The sequence below is a fragment of the Dendropsophus ebraccatus genome, chromosome 5, assembly GCF_027789765.1.
Source record: "Dendropsophus ebraccatus isolate aDenEbr1 chromosome 5, aDenEbr1.pat, whole genome shotgun sequence".
NCBI classification, from domain to species: domain Eukaryota; kingdom Metazoa; phylum Chordata; class Amphibia; order Anura; family Hylidae; genus Dendropsophus; species Dendropsophus ebraccatus.
This window is the reverse complement of record NC_091458.1, coordinates 91,444,551-91,466,398: the sequence shown is the minus strand read 5'-3', so window position 1 is coordinate 91,466,398 and position 21,848 is coordinate 91,444,551. Positions and strand designations below refer to the sequence as shown.

The window sequence follows — 21,848 nt, the reverse complement described above, 5'->3', positions numbered from 1 at the left end:
GGGTAAAACTGCTACATCAAAAGAGCCAGTGAGCACTAAAGTATTATTATCTTCATCATTATCCAGCATATTCTTCCCTCACTGTAAGGTATTCATATCAAAATTACAATGAAAATATTTTTGTACAACCATACGGAATCTGACACTTTCAAGAGTGGTAGTTTAGGAGTTTCGCTGCCTCAAGCCTATAAAAATTATACCAATGTACTTCCTACCTTCAGCAATGAATATACCGCACACATAACTATTTACCAGCAGTGTTTCTACTGCAGACATAATTATTTACCAGCAGTGAATATACTGTGCACATAAGTATATACCAGCAGTGAATAGAGGCGTGTAATCTTAGGTAAGTTACACTTAATAAAATTGCAAAAGAGAAGTTGCTGTCCCTTCATGGACCTGAGAATCTGCCACCTCTGGCAGATGAAGTTCTGGACCTATGGGTATAATGTAAACATCTGTTAAACTTAGGCTGCATTCCCACGTTCCGTGATCCTGACGACTCACGGACGTGGAATGCATGTACCGGAGTCCCCCCGCGATCGGACAGCATCTGTAATTAGATGCTGGGAGCTGGGGGAGACTGTATTTATAAGCGCCGCGCTGTAGTAACAGCACCGTGCGGCTGATTCATTACAGCGCGGTGCTTATGAATACAGTCTCCCCCGCTCCCAGCATCTAATTACAGATGCTGTCCGGCCGCGGGGGGACTCCAGTACATGCATTCCACGTGGGAATGCAGCCTTAATCAAGTGCACACTTGAATACACCTGATATACAGTATATTGGTGCAACTTAAAGTCCTTTACTACATACAGCCACACCACCAACATGAAATATGCCAGTGTATACCTTCTGCCATTGACTTTTAAATAGTATACATTTTTCATTTCCCACTAAATATAAAAAAGGATGGTAGACCACAAATTTTCCTATAGGGAAAAATGGTATGAAAATGTATACTGGTCCAGAATATGTTAAAAGGACACAACTGCTTATTTATTTGTGCACAGTATTACATTTACTGTACAAAAAGCTCTGTTTATACACAGAAAAAAATGGAAAACAGAAATTAGTGTTTGCTTTAAAAATAAGCTTGTCTATTTTTTCAGGACACGGAATGTGTGACTGTGGAAAGTGCCAGTGTGATTCTGGCTGGTCTGGAGAAGCCTGTCAATACCCAGCTACTTGTGACCTGACACGAAAGCAAAGCAATGAGATGTGCAAAAATTCTCAAGGAGTCATTTGTTCAAACGCAGGTTTGCATGCCATTTATACATAAAACACAAAGTTCTCTAAAATGTAACTTCTAGGTCACTGCAAACTTTTATGTGTATTATTATCATTAAAAGATCTTTCAAGACTAGTACACAATGTACTTTTCAAAAAATTCCAAGCTACTACATAGGTTATTTCAGTACACGTATTTCTAAGAGGAAATTCAGATACTGTAATTTAATAAGAAAAATAACTGTGTGAGCATTCAGGAACTGACATAAACTCCAGCTGTGCATAATTCTTTTTTTTTCCATTTAAAAGATGCATTATTCAAATAATCAGCAATGATGCACACTTTTTGTTGGAGCATATGTAAAATAAAACAGTAACTTTCAATATACATTTGTTATTCTTTACATTATCAAAATGTTACTGTGTGGAAAAATTAATTGTTATTGATATATTTTTACAGCAATGTTTTGTGGTACATGCTTACCGGTGAAAAACATTTTGAGGGATTATGGGGTAGATGCATCAATAGGTGTCTTTTTTTTTTTTGTGCCGCACTTACTTTAAATTTTCCCTGGGTTTGCACTGCTGAATTTATCAAGAGTCACATGCCTCTTGGTAGTGCATGAGTACTGAAGTCAGTGGGCAGTACCTAGGAGCAGTTTTAGATTAGTGGTAGGACGCACAGCTCTTGTGTCAGGTAATACTTCACCTTGGCATCCTTGGGGACTTTAGCACCATCAGCAACAGGGATCCAAATAGACACTTTAGCTTTCCCAGTTACTATTTATCTTAAATTCATGACCTTCTTTCTTTTAAGCAGTTTCTGAAAAACTATTTTACAATTCAAATTTTTTTTTCCAGGGACCTGCCAGTGTGGAAGATGCAAATGTGAAAACTCAGAAAATAACGGACTAATATATGGAAAATTTTGTGAATGTGATGACAGGGAATGTATTGATGATGAAACTGGAGAGATATGTGGTGGTATGTAGATATAACTAGTTTACATGTATACTGTATGTGTTTAAATAAAAGTAAACCAGTATGCTAAATATAATTTAAAAAAACTGCATAGGTTTATTCATTAACCCCTTAATCACCAAGACGATTTTAATTTTTCCAAATCTTTTATTTGTATGTCCGCATGTTTAAAAGGCCATAGCACTTTTCACTACAGTTCCATATGAGGTCTTATTTCTGGTGATACAAAATTGTACTTTGTAATGATACAATTATTTTTCTTATAAAATATGCTGCAGTGATTACGATACCCACTTTAACTTTTATTTTATTTAACTACCGTATTTTTCGGATTATAAGGCGCACTTAAAATACTATGATTTTCTAAGAAATTGTAAGTGCGCCTTATAGTCCAGTGCGCCTTATATATGGACCGGGACAGCTCCGGCCTTGATGGCGCAGATAGGCTGCTGAGCTCACATCTCCCCGCCACACAGCACAGCGCAGCGCTCCCTCACCTGGACTCCTGGCCCATGGCTCCGCAGGCCTGTCCTGCTGTCCCGCTCTCCCGCTGTACCGCTGTAGCACTGTACTGCTCTCTCGCTGTCCCGCTCTCCCTGCTCTCTGCAGCCCGGATACAGGCTCAGGCATAGGCTTCAGGCACAGACTTTCATTCAATAGCGCCACCTAGTGGCCAGAGGTTATAGAGCAACACTGTACTGCACTGAGGCTCCTAACTATGGTGGCCACAATGCTCCATGCAGAAGTCTGGTGCGCCTTATAGTCCGGTGCGCCTTATATATGAACCTGGATGACTTAGCAGGCTAAAATTGAAGGTGCGCCTTATAGTCCGGTGCGCCTTATAGTCCGAAAAATACGGTAGTTAAAAAAAAGACTTAAAAAAAAATTAATAAATGCACTTAAAATTATTCTAATCCTTTGGGGGGTTGGGGGGTCTGACCTCCATGCCATCCCGGCTATCTTCAGATTGGCACATGACTCCTTTGTTTTGCATAGATTTGTGGGTCATCACGTGACCTGCAGCTCTTTTAATTTTCTATGAAGCTGACAAAAAGATCTGTGTGCTGTACGCGGCTCCATGAAGAATCAATAGAGCTGCGGGTCATGTGCCAACCCACGGTTTTATTCAAAACAAAGGGCCAATCTGGGGGCCAATTTGGAGATCACTCGTGGGCATGGTTGGACCCCCTGAGATCTCTCACTTGTCCCCTGTGGTCAGGCTACAAGTACCTTTTAATTGGAAAACCCCTTTAAAAAACTTAATTTATTTTTATTTTTATTTAACACATTTATAGTCCCCCTAAGGGACTTCTATGAGCAATACACAGACTGCATTGATCCTTCAAATCGGCATATTCATTGCTTCAGCCTGCTGGAGAGGCCTCACAGAGGCTTTGGGCTGCACTAACATTAAATCATCTCCCTGTAATCTCGCTCTGGGGAGCTGATCTGGCCAGAGGACCACTAATGCAGTTATGTGAAGGCTATTTATATGATAATGTCAGTTTTTTCAGCGACATCTAAATGGTTAAATAGCTTTCTTGGAATGAACACTCCAGGCAGGCTATTGGCGGCCCCCAGCTTCTTATAGCAGCCAGAAGCCCACAATGTGAGCCCACTCTACAACCTCTTAGAAACATTATAATGACTATACATATTATCCGTCGTTAAGAGGTTATCATAGGTAGTAGGAACCTGTGGCCCCTTAAATGTTGCAAAACTGGACAGCCAAAGCTACTCCCAGAAAAGCCATAACACTGCTTAGAGGGGAGGTAAATAACGCTAATTATTTATGACATTTGCATCTGTGAAATGGTAAAATATATAAGGCAGCAAGTTAAAAGACAGTTTGTGTAGATGATGTGTTCAAAGCAGGAAAAATGGACAGTCACAATAATCTGAGTAAATATAATGGGTGGACAACTAGGCAAAGTATCTCCAAAATGGCACATCTTGTAAGGTGTGCTGTGGTTATTGCCTACCGAAGTTGGTCCAATGAAAACAACCAATGAACTGTTGACAGGGAAATAGAAACTCAAAATTTATTTAAAGAGGTAGTCCGGCCAGGACCTCTTTTTTCAGAATGCCTGGGGACCGGAGCGGGGGAATGCAATTGGCAGCACGGGAGTCAGGGAGGTAAGTGGATGTTGTTTTTTTATCCACCCCTTCCCCGGGCACTCCAAAAAAAAGGTTTGCACAAGACATCCGAAAATAATTGTCATGATCATTATTTGGACGTCTGGACAGACAATGCCTGTCATTTTATACACTCTGTACATTGGACGTCTGTCATTCCATAGACTTTGCATTGCATTGCACTGCTTTGAAGTCAAATAAATCATGGTAGTAACAGATGTCTTTTTGATGTTGTGTGAACATAGCCTATAGAATATGGCTCATAACTCATATATTTCTATTTACACCCTTAAACTGGCCTAGATACATTGTTGTTTGTTGGAAGCAGTCTTTACATTAAAGATACGTCTGAAAGTCATCAAATAAATGTTTGTCTATTGAACTCATGGAAAGTACATGCTGCTTCTTCTCATTACTTTTGTTGAAAAGGATTTATTTATTTTTTTTAACCATAATTTATAGTATTAAAAACTAAAGCAAATATTTATGCCTTTAACAGAGTTAAACAGATACTGTTGAGCTAACACTGTGAAATGAAAAATAAATATATAGTGTGATGTAGAAAATGTAATACTGTTTAATCTGTGTCCCTCTTTCAATTAAAAGAAAACTATTATCAGAAATCCCCTGCTGAATAAAGTACATAACTTTAAAACTAGATGAATAAATAAACCTAAAGGAGTGGTGGGGCATTTATTATGTGTGCTTCTTTTGCCCCCCCTTTTCCAGATTCCACAATTTTCTTGATCTCCTATGGAGTGGATTGTGATCAGGCAGATATTTGGCAAACTTTAAAAAGTTACATTTCTAAATGCATCTAAAACACCACAACCATTTAAACAACACCATCTCTTCAGAAGTCACAGATGGAAATAGCAGAAAAAAGTACCCAGAACTTAAATTATTGTAATGTAGCCCCGATGGTGGTAACATAATAAAGAAGTTGCCTCTGGCAGCATCAACATTTATGGACGACTGGCCTCCTAAAGCTCCTGATCCTGTGACATCACAACCTACTGTAGCTCAGAGATGCCCACTCAGCCAGTCAGTGATTGAAGCAGGACACTCCTGTACTCTCTGGAGGGGAGTTCATGCCAGGTTGTGGCAAGACAGGAAGCCAGGAGAAACAGGAGAACAGAGGCTTTCAATGAGGAGTGGCTGAGGAGGGACAGGAAGTATAGATTCTCTATTATGTTACCACCACTCCCTACCCATCCTGGATTTTTACTTTTCCCTAGGGTTCTCCTTTAACCCCTTCCCGCACCAGAATATAACTGTATGTCCTGCTGCAGGTGGGGGGCTTCAGAGAGGAGTCGCAAGGCAGCCCTGCTCTGAACCACCACACTCCTGGCTGCTAATAGGGTGCCTTTACACAGATAGATTTATCTGACAGATTTTGAAGCCAAATCTAGAGTTGGATTTGAAAAAGAAGAAATCTTAGTCTTTCCTTTACAACCTGTTTCACGTTTATAGTCTGTTCCTGGCTTTGGCTTAAAAATCTGTCAGATAAATCTGCATAAAGGCACCCTAAAGACACGGTCTGATGATCAGTGTCCTCTTACCCCGCTGCACTGACACTGATCCTGGCTCAGTAATCTATAGATCTGGGCTGCAGCAGCCAAGAGCAATGCAGCACTGATCTAATCGATCTGTGCTGTATTAACCCCTTCAGGACCAGGCCAATTTTCATTTTTGCGTTTTTGTTTTTTCCTCCTTGTGCTTAAAAGGCCATACGATATGTCACATGTATAACTTTTATTTTATCTGATGGCCTGTAAAAAATTCAAACCATTGTTAACAAATATATGTTCCTTAAAATCGCTCCATTCCCAGGCTTATAGCGCTTTTATCCTTTGGTCTATCGGGCTGTGTGAGGAGTCATTTTTTGCGCCATGAAGTGTTCTTTCTATTGGTATCTTGATTGCGCATATGCGACTTTTTGATCGCTTTTTATTAAAAATTTTCTGGATTTGATGCGACCAATAATGCGCAATTTTGCACTTTGGGATTTTTTTGCGCTGACGCCGTTTACCGTGCCAGATCAGGAATGTAATAAATTAATATTTTGGGCAATTACGCACGCGGCGGTACCAAACATGTTTATTTATTTATTTATTTTTATTTATAAAGTGGGAAAAGGGGGGTGATTCTGACTTTTATTAGGGGAGGGGGCTTTTTATTAATAATGACACTTTATTTTTAACTTTTACACTGATACTAGAAGCCCCCTTGGGGGACTTCTAGTATAAGTACACTGATCTCTCATTCAGATCTATGCTGCATAGATATGCAGCATAGATCGATGAGATTGGCATTACGGCGCAGACCCCAGCTGGCATCAGTCACGGAGATCGCTCCTCCGTGACAACGTCACGGGGGAGCGATCTCCCCACTAGACACCAGGGAAAAGCTGCTCTGAAGTCTTCAGATGCAGCTGTCAACTTTGACAGCTGCATCTGAAGACTCAATTAGCGGGCACGGCGATTGGACCGTGCCCGCTAATAGCTGCGGCCTCAGGCTACATGCTGCACCCAAGACGGCGGCGGTTCAGAGCGGGGTCGCCGAGCTTGGGCGAGGACATATGGTTACGTCCTCGTGCGGAAAAGGCTTAATTATACTGCCCTGATCTTCATGAACGATCAGCACAGTAATAATAAAAGTCCCTCAGGGGGACTAAAAGTTAAAATTACCCCTTTTTCCCATTTTATAAAATAAATAAATAAATGAATAAATAAATAAACATATTTGTTATCACCGCGCATATTACCCAAACTATGAAATTATCACATTCCTGATTCCTCTCACGGTAAACTGCGTAAAAGCAAAAACCTGCCAAAGTGCAAAATTGCTACTTGACATGACCTTTGTCAACAAGGTATACAAGTTCTATGTAGAGAGAATAAACCGTGTTGTAACCTGAGTATGAGTAAGGATGGCAGCCAGAGAGCACTATACTGTATAGGCTGTATGCAAGCTAGGTACCAATAGAAATTACAGATCATGGCGCACAAAATGACATCTCACACAGCCCCATAGACCAATAAAAAAAATTATAAGAATGGTAATAGAGCAGTCTTAAATACATTTATTTTTTTAACCCCTTAATGGCCGAGGGCATACATTAATGCCCCCGGCAACCTGGGCCTTGGCGCAGGAGGGCGTAAATGTATGGCCTGGCCGGGGTCCCTGCTATGTAGTGGGCTCAGGAGCTGAGCTCACTCCATAGCGGGTGAGGACCCTCTGCTGTCAGCAGCCAGGCCCCCACCCTCAATGGCAGGCTGCCGCGATCTTGCAACCGATCTTGCAACTCCTTAAATCGCAGCGCTTAAGTGTGACAGGAGCACTGTCCAATCACTTACCAATCAGGACCCCTGCAGCATGTCTGCTGGGGTCCCGATCTCTAGAGCTGACTGATGGAAGTCCCTTACCTTCCTCCATACAGTCAGGTCTTCAGTCTTCTGATACAGTCTGCCACAGGCAGGCTCTATCAGAAGATCGCTGATAACACTGATCCCTGTTATGCTATGATGCAGTGATCAGTGTATTAAATCTAATGTATTAATGTAAATGTCCCCTAAGGGGACTTAAGAAGTGTAAAAAAAAAAATCAATAAAAGTTTTAAAAAATAGCGTGCGTCATTGTCTGATCTATTAAAATAAAACAATATTATTCCCGCACGGTGAACGGTGTGAACAAAAAGTGGTAAAAAACCCCCACTGAGAATGCGTATAAAAATGTATAAAAAGTGATAAAAAAAAATGTTTACTAATAAAAACTAGAGATCATGGCACAAAAAATGATGCTCCATACAACCCCTGTAGGTGAAAAGAGCTATAAGAGTCACAATAGGGCCATTTTAAATATACCTATTTGCAAAAAAAAGTTTTACTGCTAATAAAAATAGTAAAACGTTAGAAAACATATGTAAACATGCATATTCCTGTGTTCAGACTGGCCTACAGAATAAAGGAAAAATGTCAGTTTTACCGTAAAGTGCATTACGTAAACATGGAACCCCCCCCAAAAAAAAATTTGCAGAATCACATTTTTTTAACCAAATTCATCCCATAAATTATATTTTTTGGGTTCTGTCAGTGATTTTATGGCAGATTGAAAGATGCAATTACAAAGAACACATATTCCTGAAAAAAAACAAGCCCTCTCATGGCCCTGTAAGTGGAAAAATAAATAAGTTATGGGTCTAAGGATGCCTTTACTCAGAGAGATTTATCTGACAGATTTTTGAAGCCAAAGCCAGGAATGGATTTGAAAAGAGGAGAAATCTCAGTCTTTCATTTATGACCTGTTCCCTGTTTATAGTCTGTTTCTGGCTTTGGCTTCAAAGATCAGTCAGATAAATCTGTCTGTGTAAATGCACCATTAGAAGGAGAGAAGGAAAAAATGAAAACGCAAAAGTGACAATTGGACCAGTCCTTATGGCCATTTCAGGTGCGGTCCTTAAGGGGTTAAAGGTTTTGATTTTTTAAAAGCAGTCAGGTAAAATAGGTTATACAAGTTACATGTTGCATGTAAGCCATCTAACAGCTTAACAGAGTCAGTTAGACATCACAGGAGACGACGTGCATCATGGGAAACCCCAAACCAGGAAGCTGTGCTTATGCAGAGGATGTCATTGTCACAAAATGGCATCCACAGAGCAGCCTGGGGTCAACAGTCATTAGGTAAGAATGAGTTTACTTCACTTCCTGGTGGAGGATTGAGGGGGGGGGGGGGGTACTGAAAGATAGGGAAGGGGGCAGATAGATGATTGAAGCATATTACAAAGTTATATCACTTTGTAATGTTTTTCAATTGCTGGGAAAAAGCTTTTCACTGGAGTACCACTTTAAGTCTGTCATTGCAAAGTACAGTTTGTGTCACAAGAAATCATGTGGGTCTGTAGGTGAAAAAATGTAAGTGCTATGGTCCTTAACCCCTTAAGGACAGAGCCTAAAATGGCCTTAAGGACAGAGACGAATTTTATGAATATGACCTGTGTCACTTTATTCATTAATAACTTCGGGATGCTTTTACCTATCCGGCTGATTCTGAGATTGTTTTCTCGTGACATATGGTACTTTACATTTCTGGTAAATTGGAGTCGATACTTTTAACGAATCTTTATGAAAAAAACCAAAATAACATGAAAAATTGTGAAAAAATGCATTTTTCCAACTTTGAAACTTTTCTGCTTATACAGAAAATGGTTATGCCACATAAATGATATAATAAATAGCATTAGCAACATGTCTACTTTATGTTGGCAGCATTTATTAAACTATCTTTCATTTTTTTTAGAGAATAGAAAGCTTAAAACATTAGCAGCAATTTTTCCAAGTTTTCAGTAAAATTTCAAAATCAGATATTTTTAGGGACCTGTTTAGGTTTAAAGTGTATTTGAGGGGACTGTATGTTAGAAAGCCCCACAAAGCACCCTATTTCAGAAACTGCACCCCCAAACTCTGCAAAAGCTCATCTAGAAAGTTTTTTTTAACCCTTTAGGGGAGTCACAGAAATAAAAGCTAAGTGTGTAAAAAATTTGAAAATTTTTAATTTTCTGTGCAGAGATTTTCTTGTAATACAATATCTTTCATAATTATAAACCTATTACCAGAGAAATGCACCCCAATGTTGATTGCCCCGTTTCTGCAGTTTATAGAAATACCCCATATGTGGCCCTATTGCATTGTTTGACGCAACCACAAGCCTCAGATATAAAGGAGCGCCTAGTGAATTTCAACGCCTCCGTTTTATTTGGTCATTTTTGACTGTACCACTTAAGGTTGGCAGAGGCTCTGGGGTGCCAAAACCTAAAAAACACCCCTAAAGGGACACCATTTAGAAAACTACACTCTCAAGGAATGTAACAAGGGGTGCAGTGAGCATCTGGACCCCACAGGTGCTTCACAGATTTTCAGTACAATGTGGCGTAAAAAAGGAAAAATTAAATTTTTTACACTAAAACGTTCTAGCCTTCATTTTTCATATTTACAAGGGAATAAGAGAAAATAAAACACCAAACTTGTAGCCCAGTTTCTCCTGAGTACGGAAATACCCCACATGTGGACATAAAGTGCCAAGCGGGCGCAGGACGAGCCTCCAAAGTGAAGGAGCGCCAATTGGCTTTTGGAAGCTGGATTTCACTGGAATGGATTTCAAGGGCCATGTCGCATTTACAGAGCCCTCGTGCTGCCAAGACACTGGAAACCCCCCACAAGTGACCCTATTCTGGAAACTACACCCCTCAAGGTATCTAACAAGGGGTGCAGTGAGCATATGGACCCCACTGGTGATGGGCACAAATGTGGAACAATGTGACGTGAAAGTGAAAACTTTCATTTTTTCACTTTCTTGTCACAAATGTGCCCATCATCAAGGGGTCTATATCCTCACTGTACCCCTTGTTAGATTCCCTGAGGGGTGTAGTTTCCAGAATGGGGTCACTTGTGGGGGGTTTCCAGTGTTTTGGCAGCACGACGGCTCTGTAAATGCGACATGTCATTCATCATCCATTCTGGCCAAATCCAGCCTTCAAAATCCAAATGGTGCTCCTTCCCTTCGGAGGTTTTCCCTGCGCCCACATGGCTCTTTATTTCCTTATGTGGGGCATTCAAGGACTTGGGGGAAATTGCTTTAGACATTTTGTGTGTTTTTTTCTCTTTTAACCCCTTGTGAAAATGAAAAATTTAAGGCTAAACCAACATTATTGTGTAAAAAATTTAATATTTCATTTTCCCGCTACATTGTTCCACATTTGTGCGCGTCACCAGTGGGGTCCATATGCTCACTACACCCCTTGTTACATTCCCTGAGGGGTGTAGTTTCCATAATGGGGTCACTTGTGGGGGGTTTCAACTGTCTTGGCAACACAGAGGCCTTTCAAATGCAACAAGGCCCTCGAAATCCATTCCAGCCAAATCCAGCCTCCAAAAGCCAAATGGCGCTCCTTCCCTTTGGAGGCTTACCCTGCACCCGCATGTCACCTCAAGTCCACATGTGGGGTATTTCTGTACTCTACACATTTTTTTTTATCTTTTAACCCCTTGTGAAAATGAAAAAATCAAGACAAGATCAATGATTTTGTGTAAAAATTTAACATTTTTTATACTAAATGTTGGTCTAGCCTTGATTTTTTCCATTTCCACAAGGGGTTAAAAAAGAAAATAAATGCAAAATGTGTAGGGTAATTTCCTCCGAGTACGAAAATACCCCACATGTGGACATAATGTGTCATATGGGCACAGGGCAAGCGACCAAAGGGACAGAGCGCCATTTAGAGTCTGAAATGGAGGATGGAGGCCATGTTGAAATTACAAAGCTCCTGTGCTGTCAGGACAGTAGAAACCCCCCACAAGTTACCCCATTCTGTAAACTACACCCCATAAGGAATCTAACAAGGGGTGCAGTGAGCATATGGACCCCACTGGTAATGGGCACATATGTAGAACATGTGCCGTGATACCAATTTTTTTTATTTTTACGGCACAAATGTGCCCGTCACCAGGGAGCCATATCCCCGCTGCCCCCCTTGTTAGATTCCTTATTGGGTGTAGTTTCCAGAATGGGGTCACTTGTGGGGGGTTTCTACTGTCCTGGCAGCAGAGAGGCTTTGTAATTGCATCATGGCATCCTCTAATGGGAATGGCGGCCATATCTATTTAGCTGGGGAAAAGGGACAATTCTAATTTATTTGGGGGTATTAGGCCAATTATTAGTTTATAAGGTTGAAAAGGACCGGAGTCCACAAATTCAGCCTGTGTTGATCCAGAGGAAGGCAAAAAAAAACCCTCGTAAGGCAGACAACAGTAGCCTCATCACTGGGAAAAAATTCCTTCCTGACTCCATAATGGCGATCAGAATAATCCCTGGATCAACGTGACCCCTGAAATAGGAATAAGGGACAGAATTTGGACAATGTAGAACTCTGATGACGTGTGGTACGCCTTATGCAGAGGCCAGTATTCAGAGGCCGGGGTGATCAGGACAGGTGGCACACTGGAAAATGGTGTCCTTACTGATCCCCCTGTTACGCCACACTCTGCACTTCTGGGGTCTCCTGTTTTCCAGTGTGGGGGACGTCACCTGGAAAATGTTGCCCTGGCGCGACACGGGGTCCTTCATATCCAGAAGCGCTGGGTCCGCTACATGGCTGCTAAATATTAGAGCTGGTATTACTGCTTCAGATATTTTTGGATTGTGCCGCAAGCTACAGTAGCTCAGGCAGCAAGGGACCGGAAGAGGGGGTGCTGGTATAAAAGTTATCCCCGTACAGGTGGTATCCTTTATCCAGCAGTGGGAAGATCAGTTCCCGAACAACCTTCCCACTAATTCTGAGGATGGGGGGGGGCATCTGGGGGCTGCATTCGGGTGTCCCTTCCTTCATACACTGTAAGGGTACGTGCACACTGTGGAATGGAGAAGGATAAACCTTTGTGCATTCCGCAGCTGGCACCCACCGGCGGACTGATGGAGGCGCGCGTCTCCGCTCGTGTCACACTCCATTCTATGCACGGGCACATTCCGCCCTCTGTCCAAAGAATGAACGTGTTCATTCTTTGGACGGAAGACAGAATCTGCACGTGCATAGAATGGAGTCTATGACACGGGTGGAGACGCGCGCCTGCATCAGTCCGCCAGCGGGTGCCAGCTGCGGAATGCACAAATGGTTATCCTTCTCCATTCCGCAGTGTGCACGTACCCTAAATCTGTAAGTGTACTATGAGGTACGCTCACAGAGTTTGTAGAATTTCACGCCATACCGTCATCTCTTATTGGAACGCTACTGGCAGAAAAGATGTTTCTGGGGGGCAGCATACGCTACGCTACCCCCAGACACGTCACTGGATTATGAGGATAAGGATGAATGGAGGGAAAAAGGATCCCCCATTCATCCTCACTGGCTGTTTCGGTGTCAGAGGCAATAATAGTGTATGCGTCCGCCACCGAAAACACCCTGGGGGCCATCTTTATACGGGGATTGGTATATGGGGTATGTAAATGTGTAATGTAGTGTAGTGTAAAACTTTATTTCATGTAGTGTAGTGTAATGTAGTGTTTTTTACGTTTTTTTTGACAGTAAGAAAAAATATCCCTACGCCAAGAAAGGAGCTGCTGATAAATGCCGCACTTATGTGGGGCACTTATCAGCAGCCTGTGGCGGTAGGATATAGGGGGGAAAAAACGCCCCTACGCCAAAAAGGAGGAGTTGCTGATCAGCGGCGCACTTACGTGCGATGCTGATCAGCAATCAGCGGCGTTAGGGCGCATAAAAAGTAAAAAAGAAATTGTGGGGGGGGGGGGGAACAAAAAACTTTTTAACCCAAAGCAACTGATCAATAAATAATAATAACTGATCAGCCGCTAGGGGGCAGTAGAGCGATGCTGGCGAAGCCTTCAGAGCCGAACCTTTTTCGAAGATTTCCGAAGTTAGACGACACTGGACCCGACGAAACCCGGAAGTGACCCGACGAAGACGCGAGGACGCCGTGGACCGCACATCGTCGCTCCTGACACCCAGATCAGGTGAGTATAGTGCACCTACACTATACACACCTGTTTTGCACCCCTTAGCTACCTAGCTGAGGGGTGCAGAACCCGGGGACACTGTTTTTTAACAGTTTGATCGCCGTGATGGGCCGGCTGCTACTGGCCGGCCTATCACGCCGATCATGGGGATGGCATCGGCGCCATCTTTCCCAAGGACAGTGATGGCGATTGGTGCCGTCTCGGACTGCAACAATCGCCATTGCTTTCCGGGTCACCGGGTCACCGGGTCACAGCTGAATTTAACTGCTATATGCTCATCTGTATTGATCAGCATATAGCAGCGATCGTCGGCACTGGGGGGGGGGGGTTAATCACCCCCTGTGCCGACAAGCAGGGATGGCCTGCTATACATTATAGCAGGCAATCTTCCCTTATCGTTGTGTGTGAACACACAGCGATCGGGGAAACATCGGGCGTAAGTGTACGCCCGTTTGCGTTAAAGCCCACCCTGCGGAGGAGTACACTTACGCCCGATGTTGTTAACAGGTTAAACACAGAGGAAAAGATGAAAGCGTAAAAAATAAATTAGCCTGATCCAGAAGGGTTTTAAGGGATCCTGAGATTTTATTTTATCAATACATTGCTTTAGTAAAGTTATATTACTTTATAATACAATGTCATTAAAATAAATATATCCTTTTTTCTTTACCACTCAACTTGTTAACTTGTTTGTTATAGCAGAGCGCAGCAGCCTCTCCACAGCAAGTGGTGATTGCTATTACCTCTCTCCCTGCTATGGGCACTAGCATAGCGTTGAACGTTGATGGCAGGAGAGGGGCACATGTTGCCCCTTATTGCTGCCAGTTAACATAAATTTTCAAAGTAATATAACTTTATTGAAGCAATTTATTAACAACAACAACATCAGTTACAACAAAAAACCTTAAAACAAAGCTAGAGTCTCAGGAATACCCCTAGCAGGAAGAATGCATTTATTGCACATTTTACTTTCAGCTTTAAAAGTATTTGTCGCTTCCTATGACTATCTGTTTCATAATTAAGTTCTATTTTCTTCTGCCACTTCTGCAGCACTGGACAGGATTGACTAAACACAACATTAGATGTGATAAATACAAGTATGATCAATGTTGTCATTTCTAGAACACTTCAGCCCAAGAGAAGGAGACTAACTAGTGAGCGAGAGGTGTAGGCTATCAAACGCTGCTCTCTCCACTTGTACAGTTACTGTGAACAATGATGGCTCTTGCTCAGTCGCTGTTGGCAGCCTGTCAGCTTCAGGCAACTCATTTAAAAGATTCAGGATTAGAAGTCAGGATCACAGACTTTATATAACTTCAGCTACACTGCTGGCTGAGAGATCATGGCACATTAAGTAGAAACACAATTTCCCTAGAGAAAACCTACTAAGGATATGGATGATGAATTTGTAGCAGAGCGGATGCTTTTGGATTCCTACTGGGCTACAGGTCTGTTCTCTGAGGTCTTCTTTCTTTTCTTAAATTACTCCAACCACAGCTTCCTCCACAATCTGTAGACCAGATACTGGATGGTGCATCCTCTGACCTATGGTTTTGCAATAAAAAGTCTGTATTTTATCTAGAGGAATCTTTCCAATGAACATAATAATCTGTCTGAAGCTGCCACAGCACAGACTACAACCTCCATTGATTATGCATAATGTAATATGTGTTTTGACAGCATCTGGCATTAAAAATATACTCTTTTTTTTCTCACTGTATGAAATTTGTTTTGGGTGCAGGCCACGGGAAGTGTTACTGTGGAAACTGTTACTGTGAGGCTGGTTGGCATGGAGATAAATGTGAATTCCAGTGTGACATCACCCCATGGGAGATTAAGAAGAGATGCACATCTCCAGATGGCAAAATCTGCAGCAACCGAGGTGGGTCATTGTTAATGAACTTCACATCTGTATGGCTTTCAATTAGTCTTACACAATAAATGCATCTGGTTTCCCTTCATTCCTGCCTATAACCACTGGAATAACTTATGTTTTAGAAAGGAACAAGTGCGGCTAATAGATCAGTCGGCTAATTCAGATGAAATTAAATATTGATAAACATAAAGGTTTCCGGATATCCATATTCTTAATTACCAAAAGTTTTTATATTTTCATTATTTAAAAGACAAGAATACTCAACAATTCCCAACACTGCACACTAACTGCCTCAAGTGTTGGGAAACTTTATGGAAACTTTGCCCTACTTACACCTGTAAGGCTATAGACACACATGCTGGAAATGCTGTGCGTTTTCCATGCATAAAGTCTACAGCATTTACAGGACCAGCAAAGTTGATGAGCTTTTGTAAACTTCAAACACACGCTGTGAAAAAAAATCTGCAGTGGAAATTGACCCATGGGGCAGATTTTAAAGGACAACTCCCGCGGGACCCCAAAAAAAAAAAAAACACAGACACACACAGACACCATACTCACCATCTCTCCGGTGACAATCGCCACTCGATTCGCCCGCCGTCCGCCTCTCCGTCGCCGCCTTCCGCCATCCAGCGATGTCTCCAACTTCCGGGTCCAGGGGATGGAAAAGGCTGCCAGTGCGCTTGCGCACCGGCAGCCTTTTCATTGGCTGGAGCGCATCACATGGCTTCCAGCAAGCTCAGCCAATCAGGGCTGAGCAAGCTGGAAGCCATGTGATGCGCTCCAGCCAATGAAAAGGCTGCTGGTGCGCATGTGCACCAGCAGCCTTTTCATCCCCATTCACTTTGCATGAAGACGCCGAGGAGGAAGAAGACCCGGACCGCCCCTCGGCTCTGACGTCGTCGTCACCAGATGCCGCCCCGGAGAAGAGGACCGTGACGATCGTAATAGGTAATGTATACATTCCTTAACTTCCGGGGTGGGGGGTCGGGGGTCCGAAAGTGGGGGAAGGGGGCCAGGCCGGGTATTTAACCACATTACAAAGTTATATAACTTTGTAATGTGTGTTAAATGAGCAAAAAAAATTTTTTGTGGGAGTTGTCCTTTAAATCCGCAGCATGTGAAATGTTGTGTCATATCCACTGCAGATTTATTGCTGAGTTTCGCTATTAAATTCCATAGTGAAGTAAAAATCTGCATAAGCCTGGCTTCACACATTTTATTTTTTTGCAAAAACGCCTGCAGCCAGGTGTTAGCTGGGAGTCAATAGAAGTTTGTGATTTGCCTTACACACAGCGGTTTTTTTTTTTTTGTGTTTTCTCTCCTCTCTGGCGTTTTTCCAGCTCTGGGGAGGGTTAACTTACCCTCTTGTCCTCTCCTGGTCTTCTTCGGACCATTGGCTGATCATGAACACTGCTTTAGCTGCTGATTGGCTGAACTGACATATGAGCAGTGTCCCAGCTGCAGCCATTGATTCAGCGGCTCCCTCTTTGAAGAGGCAGAGCCTCGCAAACGTGTATCTCAGTGTGCCAGACTCTGCTGAAGATCAAAGACGTTGGGGTGAGTATAATTACGTCCCCCATTAAAGTACCTCCCCTGTCTTTAACCCATGTTAAAGTATGCTGCTCAGCCGCAATTGGCTGAGCTCTGTTATGCTCAGCCAATCGCGGCTGAGCAGCTGATGACGCAGCAGAGGAGGGACGGCATGAGGGAGGGCTGGAGCAGTTTCCCAAAGAGGATGTCATCGACCCAAAATGGCAGCCGGGTTTGACAGCAATTGAGTAAGTATACTGCACCACACTTCCGGGGTGGGGGGGGGGGGGGACACGGAGAAGGGGGCCATTCACTTAAATAACACACATTACAAAGTTGTATAACTTTGTTATGTGTGTTATTTTGTGAATAAATGTTAAACGCCGCACTACCCCTTTAACTCCTGGCTAGCCAAGGAGGTGGGAACACATAGCATTCTCTATAAGGTTGATGATTTAGCCTTTGACACTGTCCTATCAGAATGAGGCTGCTTCACTTGCCCTGCTGCCCAGTGTGATCTTACGTCATCAAGATTACCTTGCAAAATGGTGCTGGGTAAAGGCCAGATTGGCAAGTTTAGGACTAGTCGGTAGAAAAGGTCAGTGCCAAAGAGTCCTGCAATTGTTGCCCTTATGTCTTTACCTAGCAGAGTTTTGGAAGATAATCTTGATCACACAATATGAAGCTGGGAAGCAGGACAAGCGAAGCAGCCTCACGCTGATAGGACAACAGTAGTAGAGAGGAGAAAGTGCAACAGCACTGGTAGTCCCAAGTAATGCAGCCTAGTATCAGATGTATGCTGGATGGTCCACAATCCTAAGTGGACTGGATAACTTGGAGGCAAAGAGTCAACAGCATCCAGGTGAAATAATATTCAATGGTGTATTGTAAGATCAAAGACACAATACGAGGTTTCAGCTTACATTGAGGCTTTGTCAAGTATACTTGACAAATGCTCAATGTGAGCTGAAACGTTGTTTTGTGTCCTTGATCTTGCAATAAATCATTGAAGATTATTTCACTTGGATGCCGATAGGACGTTGTCACAGGTTGAATGAAAACTATGCCTGTAGAGAATGCAGTTCAAACCCCCTCAGGCTATATATCATGAAGTCGGGGGGAGGGAGGGCACACACTTCCAATGAGCAGGAGGCACTGGCATTTAGGTAAGCTACCTGGTTCTTCATACTATATGTTGTCTTCATTAAATAGGCACTGTTTTAACAAACTTTATATAGGTTAATAGTATAAAGAAAATGAGAAACTTTATAATATATCTCCTGTTAATCATCTCCCCCACCCCTTTCTACTAAATTGTCTTTAACAAAAATCAGCTCAGTAACATCCTATAGCTACCTCAGAGATCAAGTTACAAGAGAGTTAAGTCTATAAGGAAAAGAGATGGGAAGGGGAGTGCCTGGGTACACAGGAAGAGAAAAAGAGACAGCTCCGTAAGATATCTCACCCAGGGCTTTAAACAGTGTGCTTGAGGTTCACAATCTCTACTTGTGAAACATTTCTTGTAAGTAGCTATGCTCACACTTTCCATCAAGATTCTCTACACTGCTAAATTATTATTGAAGGCACTAAAGATTAAAACCCATACTTTCCATTTCTTTTCTTACTCTACTGCATTATTTATTTTATGTTGAGTAATTTAACAAAACTTGCTATAAATTTCTGAAAAACAAACAGTTAAGTTGTAAATGTCTTCTTCATTGGCAGGTGTCCAAATCCACAAAACTGTATAGCAAAAATGAAAGCCCTAAAGAAGCCTCTTTTAAATACATCTTTACTGACAATAACTGCTATAGAATGAGCATCTAATTATCTAGAGAGCCGTTAAAAACTCTCTCCTGTCTTAATTATGAAGAGAACTTGGCATCTACACACGTTTAGTACAACTATATTTAATATCTGGGCTGAACAGAGAGATGTTACTAATATACTGGAAGCTGAATATAAAACGGTTAGCCATTAAATTAGATGCTAATCATTTTAATACTTTCTGTTTGGCACATTGGCATTTATGTCGCATTTGACATTTTAGGATATGAAATTTTAAAATGTATAAACTCCTGAAACATGAAAATCTATGTATGTATAAAATGTAAAGTTTTATTTTATAAGATAAAAAAAAACAACTTTGGACAACGCAAGCCAAATAATCCTCCACTAGCTGGGACAGGGGCAACAAAAGGCTGGAAATGTGAAAAATCAGTCCTGGCACTCAAAACCTAGTAGCCCACATACCATATCATCCCCCACAAATCATGGAAAATAGATACAAGCTGTACACAGGTTCAGCAGACTTTATAAGTGATTATAATGCAGTTACATCCAGTTACTTACAGGAGATGTCTTATAACATGAATTGCAGGGAACATTTTTGCAAGGCGAAGTTGTTGTTGTTTTTTTTCTTTTCTTTTCTTACTCATCTGTCTCAGCCCTTTATGAAGACTTCTCCTGGTGATGCCTTGTCGTCGCTGGATCTGCCAAACATACATTTTAGGCTTGTTCTTATTCCAAAATCATCCTCATTACTATACAAACTCCCCATATGTATTGCTTCACACAGTAATGGTGCCCCCTCTATGCCCCCACATGAGCAGGCTGCTTTGTGTCCCTATATAAGATATAGTATAGGCCCTCTCTGTGCTCTTGGATAGTATAGGCCCCCTATTAGGAATGTGACTTTGCGCTCCTCGGTCCGTGCCGGGCAGCCGAGGAGGCGCTGAATTTCTGTCTGTGTTTGCACTAAATGAATTGTTACTGAACTGTGTTTTACTTTTCAGCCACACCTGCCTTGCCTGTCAGACTTCTGGCAGTGCAAGCGTTACTGCACTACTAGGTCTATTCAGCTAAGCCTGGTGCTGGGATCAGGGCTGCTCCAATCAGCTGCTGGACCTAGTCTCTTATCCTGGATAAAAGGCAGCTAGCTCCTCACTTCCTTGCTGGCTATTAGTTCACACTAGTCCCAGCTCCCCTGCTCCTTTCCCAGCGTTCCCTGTCCTAATACCCTTCCTATTGCTCTGCCCGTGTTCTGACCTCTTGCTTGACATTTCACTATCCGCTTTCCTTCTGATTTTGTACTGCGTTGTCCATTTGGTTTTGACTATGTTAGCTGACTATCCTCCATTGTGTTTTGTTTGTCTACGTTTTGTGTCTCCACCTACTCGGTGTAGGGACCGACTCCGTGGTTGTCCGCGACCGTTTAGGGTCATCTGTGGCAAGTAGGCAGGGAACATTGGTTGAAGCAAGTTTCAGGGTGCACTGTCTTGTCCGTGTCTCCCCAGCCTGACACCCCCTATGTGCCTCCATATAGCACTAATGCCTCTTCTATGCTCCCATATAATGTAGATGCCTGCTGTGCCTCCATATTGCTTCTGTCCTGTAGGTGGCTCCCCCCTGTTGTTAGCTTACCCAATATGTAGCATCACCCCTAACATAGTAAGCCCCCTCTCCTGAAGACCAGTCCCCTCCCCTGTAGACAATCTCGTTGTAGTAAGCCACCTTCCCTCTAGAAAATCCCCCTGTAGTAAGCTGCCTCCCCTGTAGACAATACACTCTGTAGTAAGCCTGACTCCCCCCAACCCCGGTTATCCCCCTCATGTAGACATTACCTCCCACCTGTATTCATCCATCTTCTGATAAATTGAAAAAAACAAAACGTAAAAAACCAGTCTCTATCGCAGTCTCTCATCGTTCCTTCCTTTTCTCAGCTCTGTGAGCACACAAGTGATCCAGGAGCTGGAAGAGAGAGTGGGCTTGTATGGCCAGCAACATAATGCTGCCTCCTGCCACAAAAACCACTGGCAGAGTGTTCATCAGGAAAGCTCACAGTTAAAGGGCCAGAGCAGAGCTTTCAGTGCTGAGTGAACAGTGCAGCAGCTGATGCCCGCAGTGCTGTTACTGTCCCACTGTATAATGTAAGGCTGGGTTCACACTACGTATATTTCAGTCAGTATTGTGGTCCTCATATTGCAACCAAAACCAGGAGTGGATTAAAATCACAGAAAGGCTCTGTTCACACAATGTTAAAATTGAGTGGAAGGCCGCCATATAACAGTAAATAACTGCCATTATTTCAATATAACAACCGTTGTTTTAAAATAACAGCAAATATTTGCCATTAAATGGCGGCCATCCACTCAATTTCAACATTGTGTGAACAGAGCCTTTCTGTGTTTTCAATCCACTCCTGGTTTTGGTTGCAATATGAGGACCACAATACTGACTGAAATATACGTAGTGTGAACCCAGCCTAAATGTGCAACTGGAGAGGCAGCCCACTGACCGCCAATCTGGGAGGCCTGCTGGGCATTTGCCGGTAAGCCAGATTGTAAGTCAGGGCTTAAATAATAGTTACATGACTAGGAGTAAAAAAAAGGCATGTTAGAGAGGCAGAGTCTTTCAGAAGCAAAGATAGGCAGAGGTTCATCAACTTGCGAAAAACAGCATCTAAACATTGTAAAACAGTGGTCTCTCCACATGGCAATATTTCTAAAAAAACACACTTTGAATATGAAAACACATCAAAACTGCACATAATATAAACTGACAC

At 42.5% G+C, this 21,848-nt stretch overlaps 1 protein-coding gene across 1 annotated transcript in view; it reads left to right on the top strand.

Annotated features, from left to right (window-relative positions):
- The window catches only part of ITGBL1 (integrin subunit beta like 1), a 175,608-nt gene that overhangs the window by 48,111 nt on the left and 105,649 nt on the right, over nt 1-21,848 (top strand). Inside the window, exons 3-5 of the mRNA XM_069970707.1 lie at nt 1,116-1,262; nt 2,095-2,217; nt 15,617-15,757. Of these exons, the coding sequence (XP_069826808.1) occupies nt 1,116-1,262; nt 2,095-2,217; nt 15,617-15,757 (411 nt within the window). The remainder of the gene's footprint in view (nt 1-1,115; nt 1,263-2,094; nt 2,218-15,616; nt 15,758-21,848) is intronic.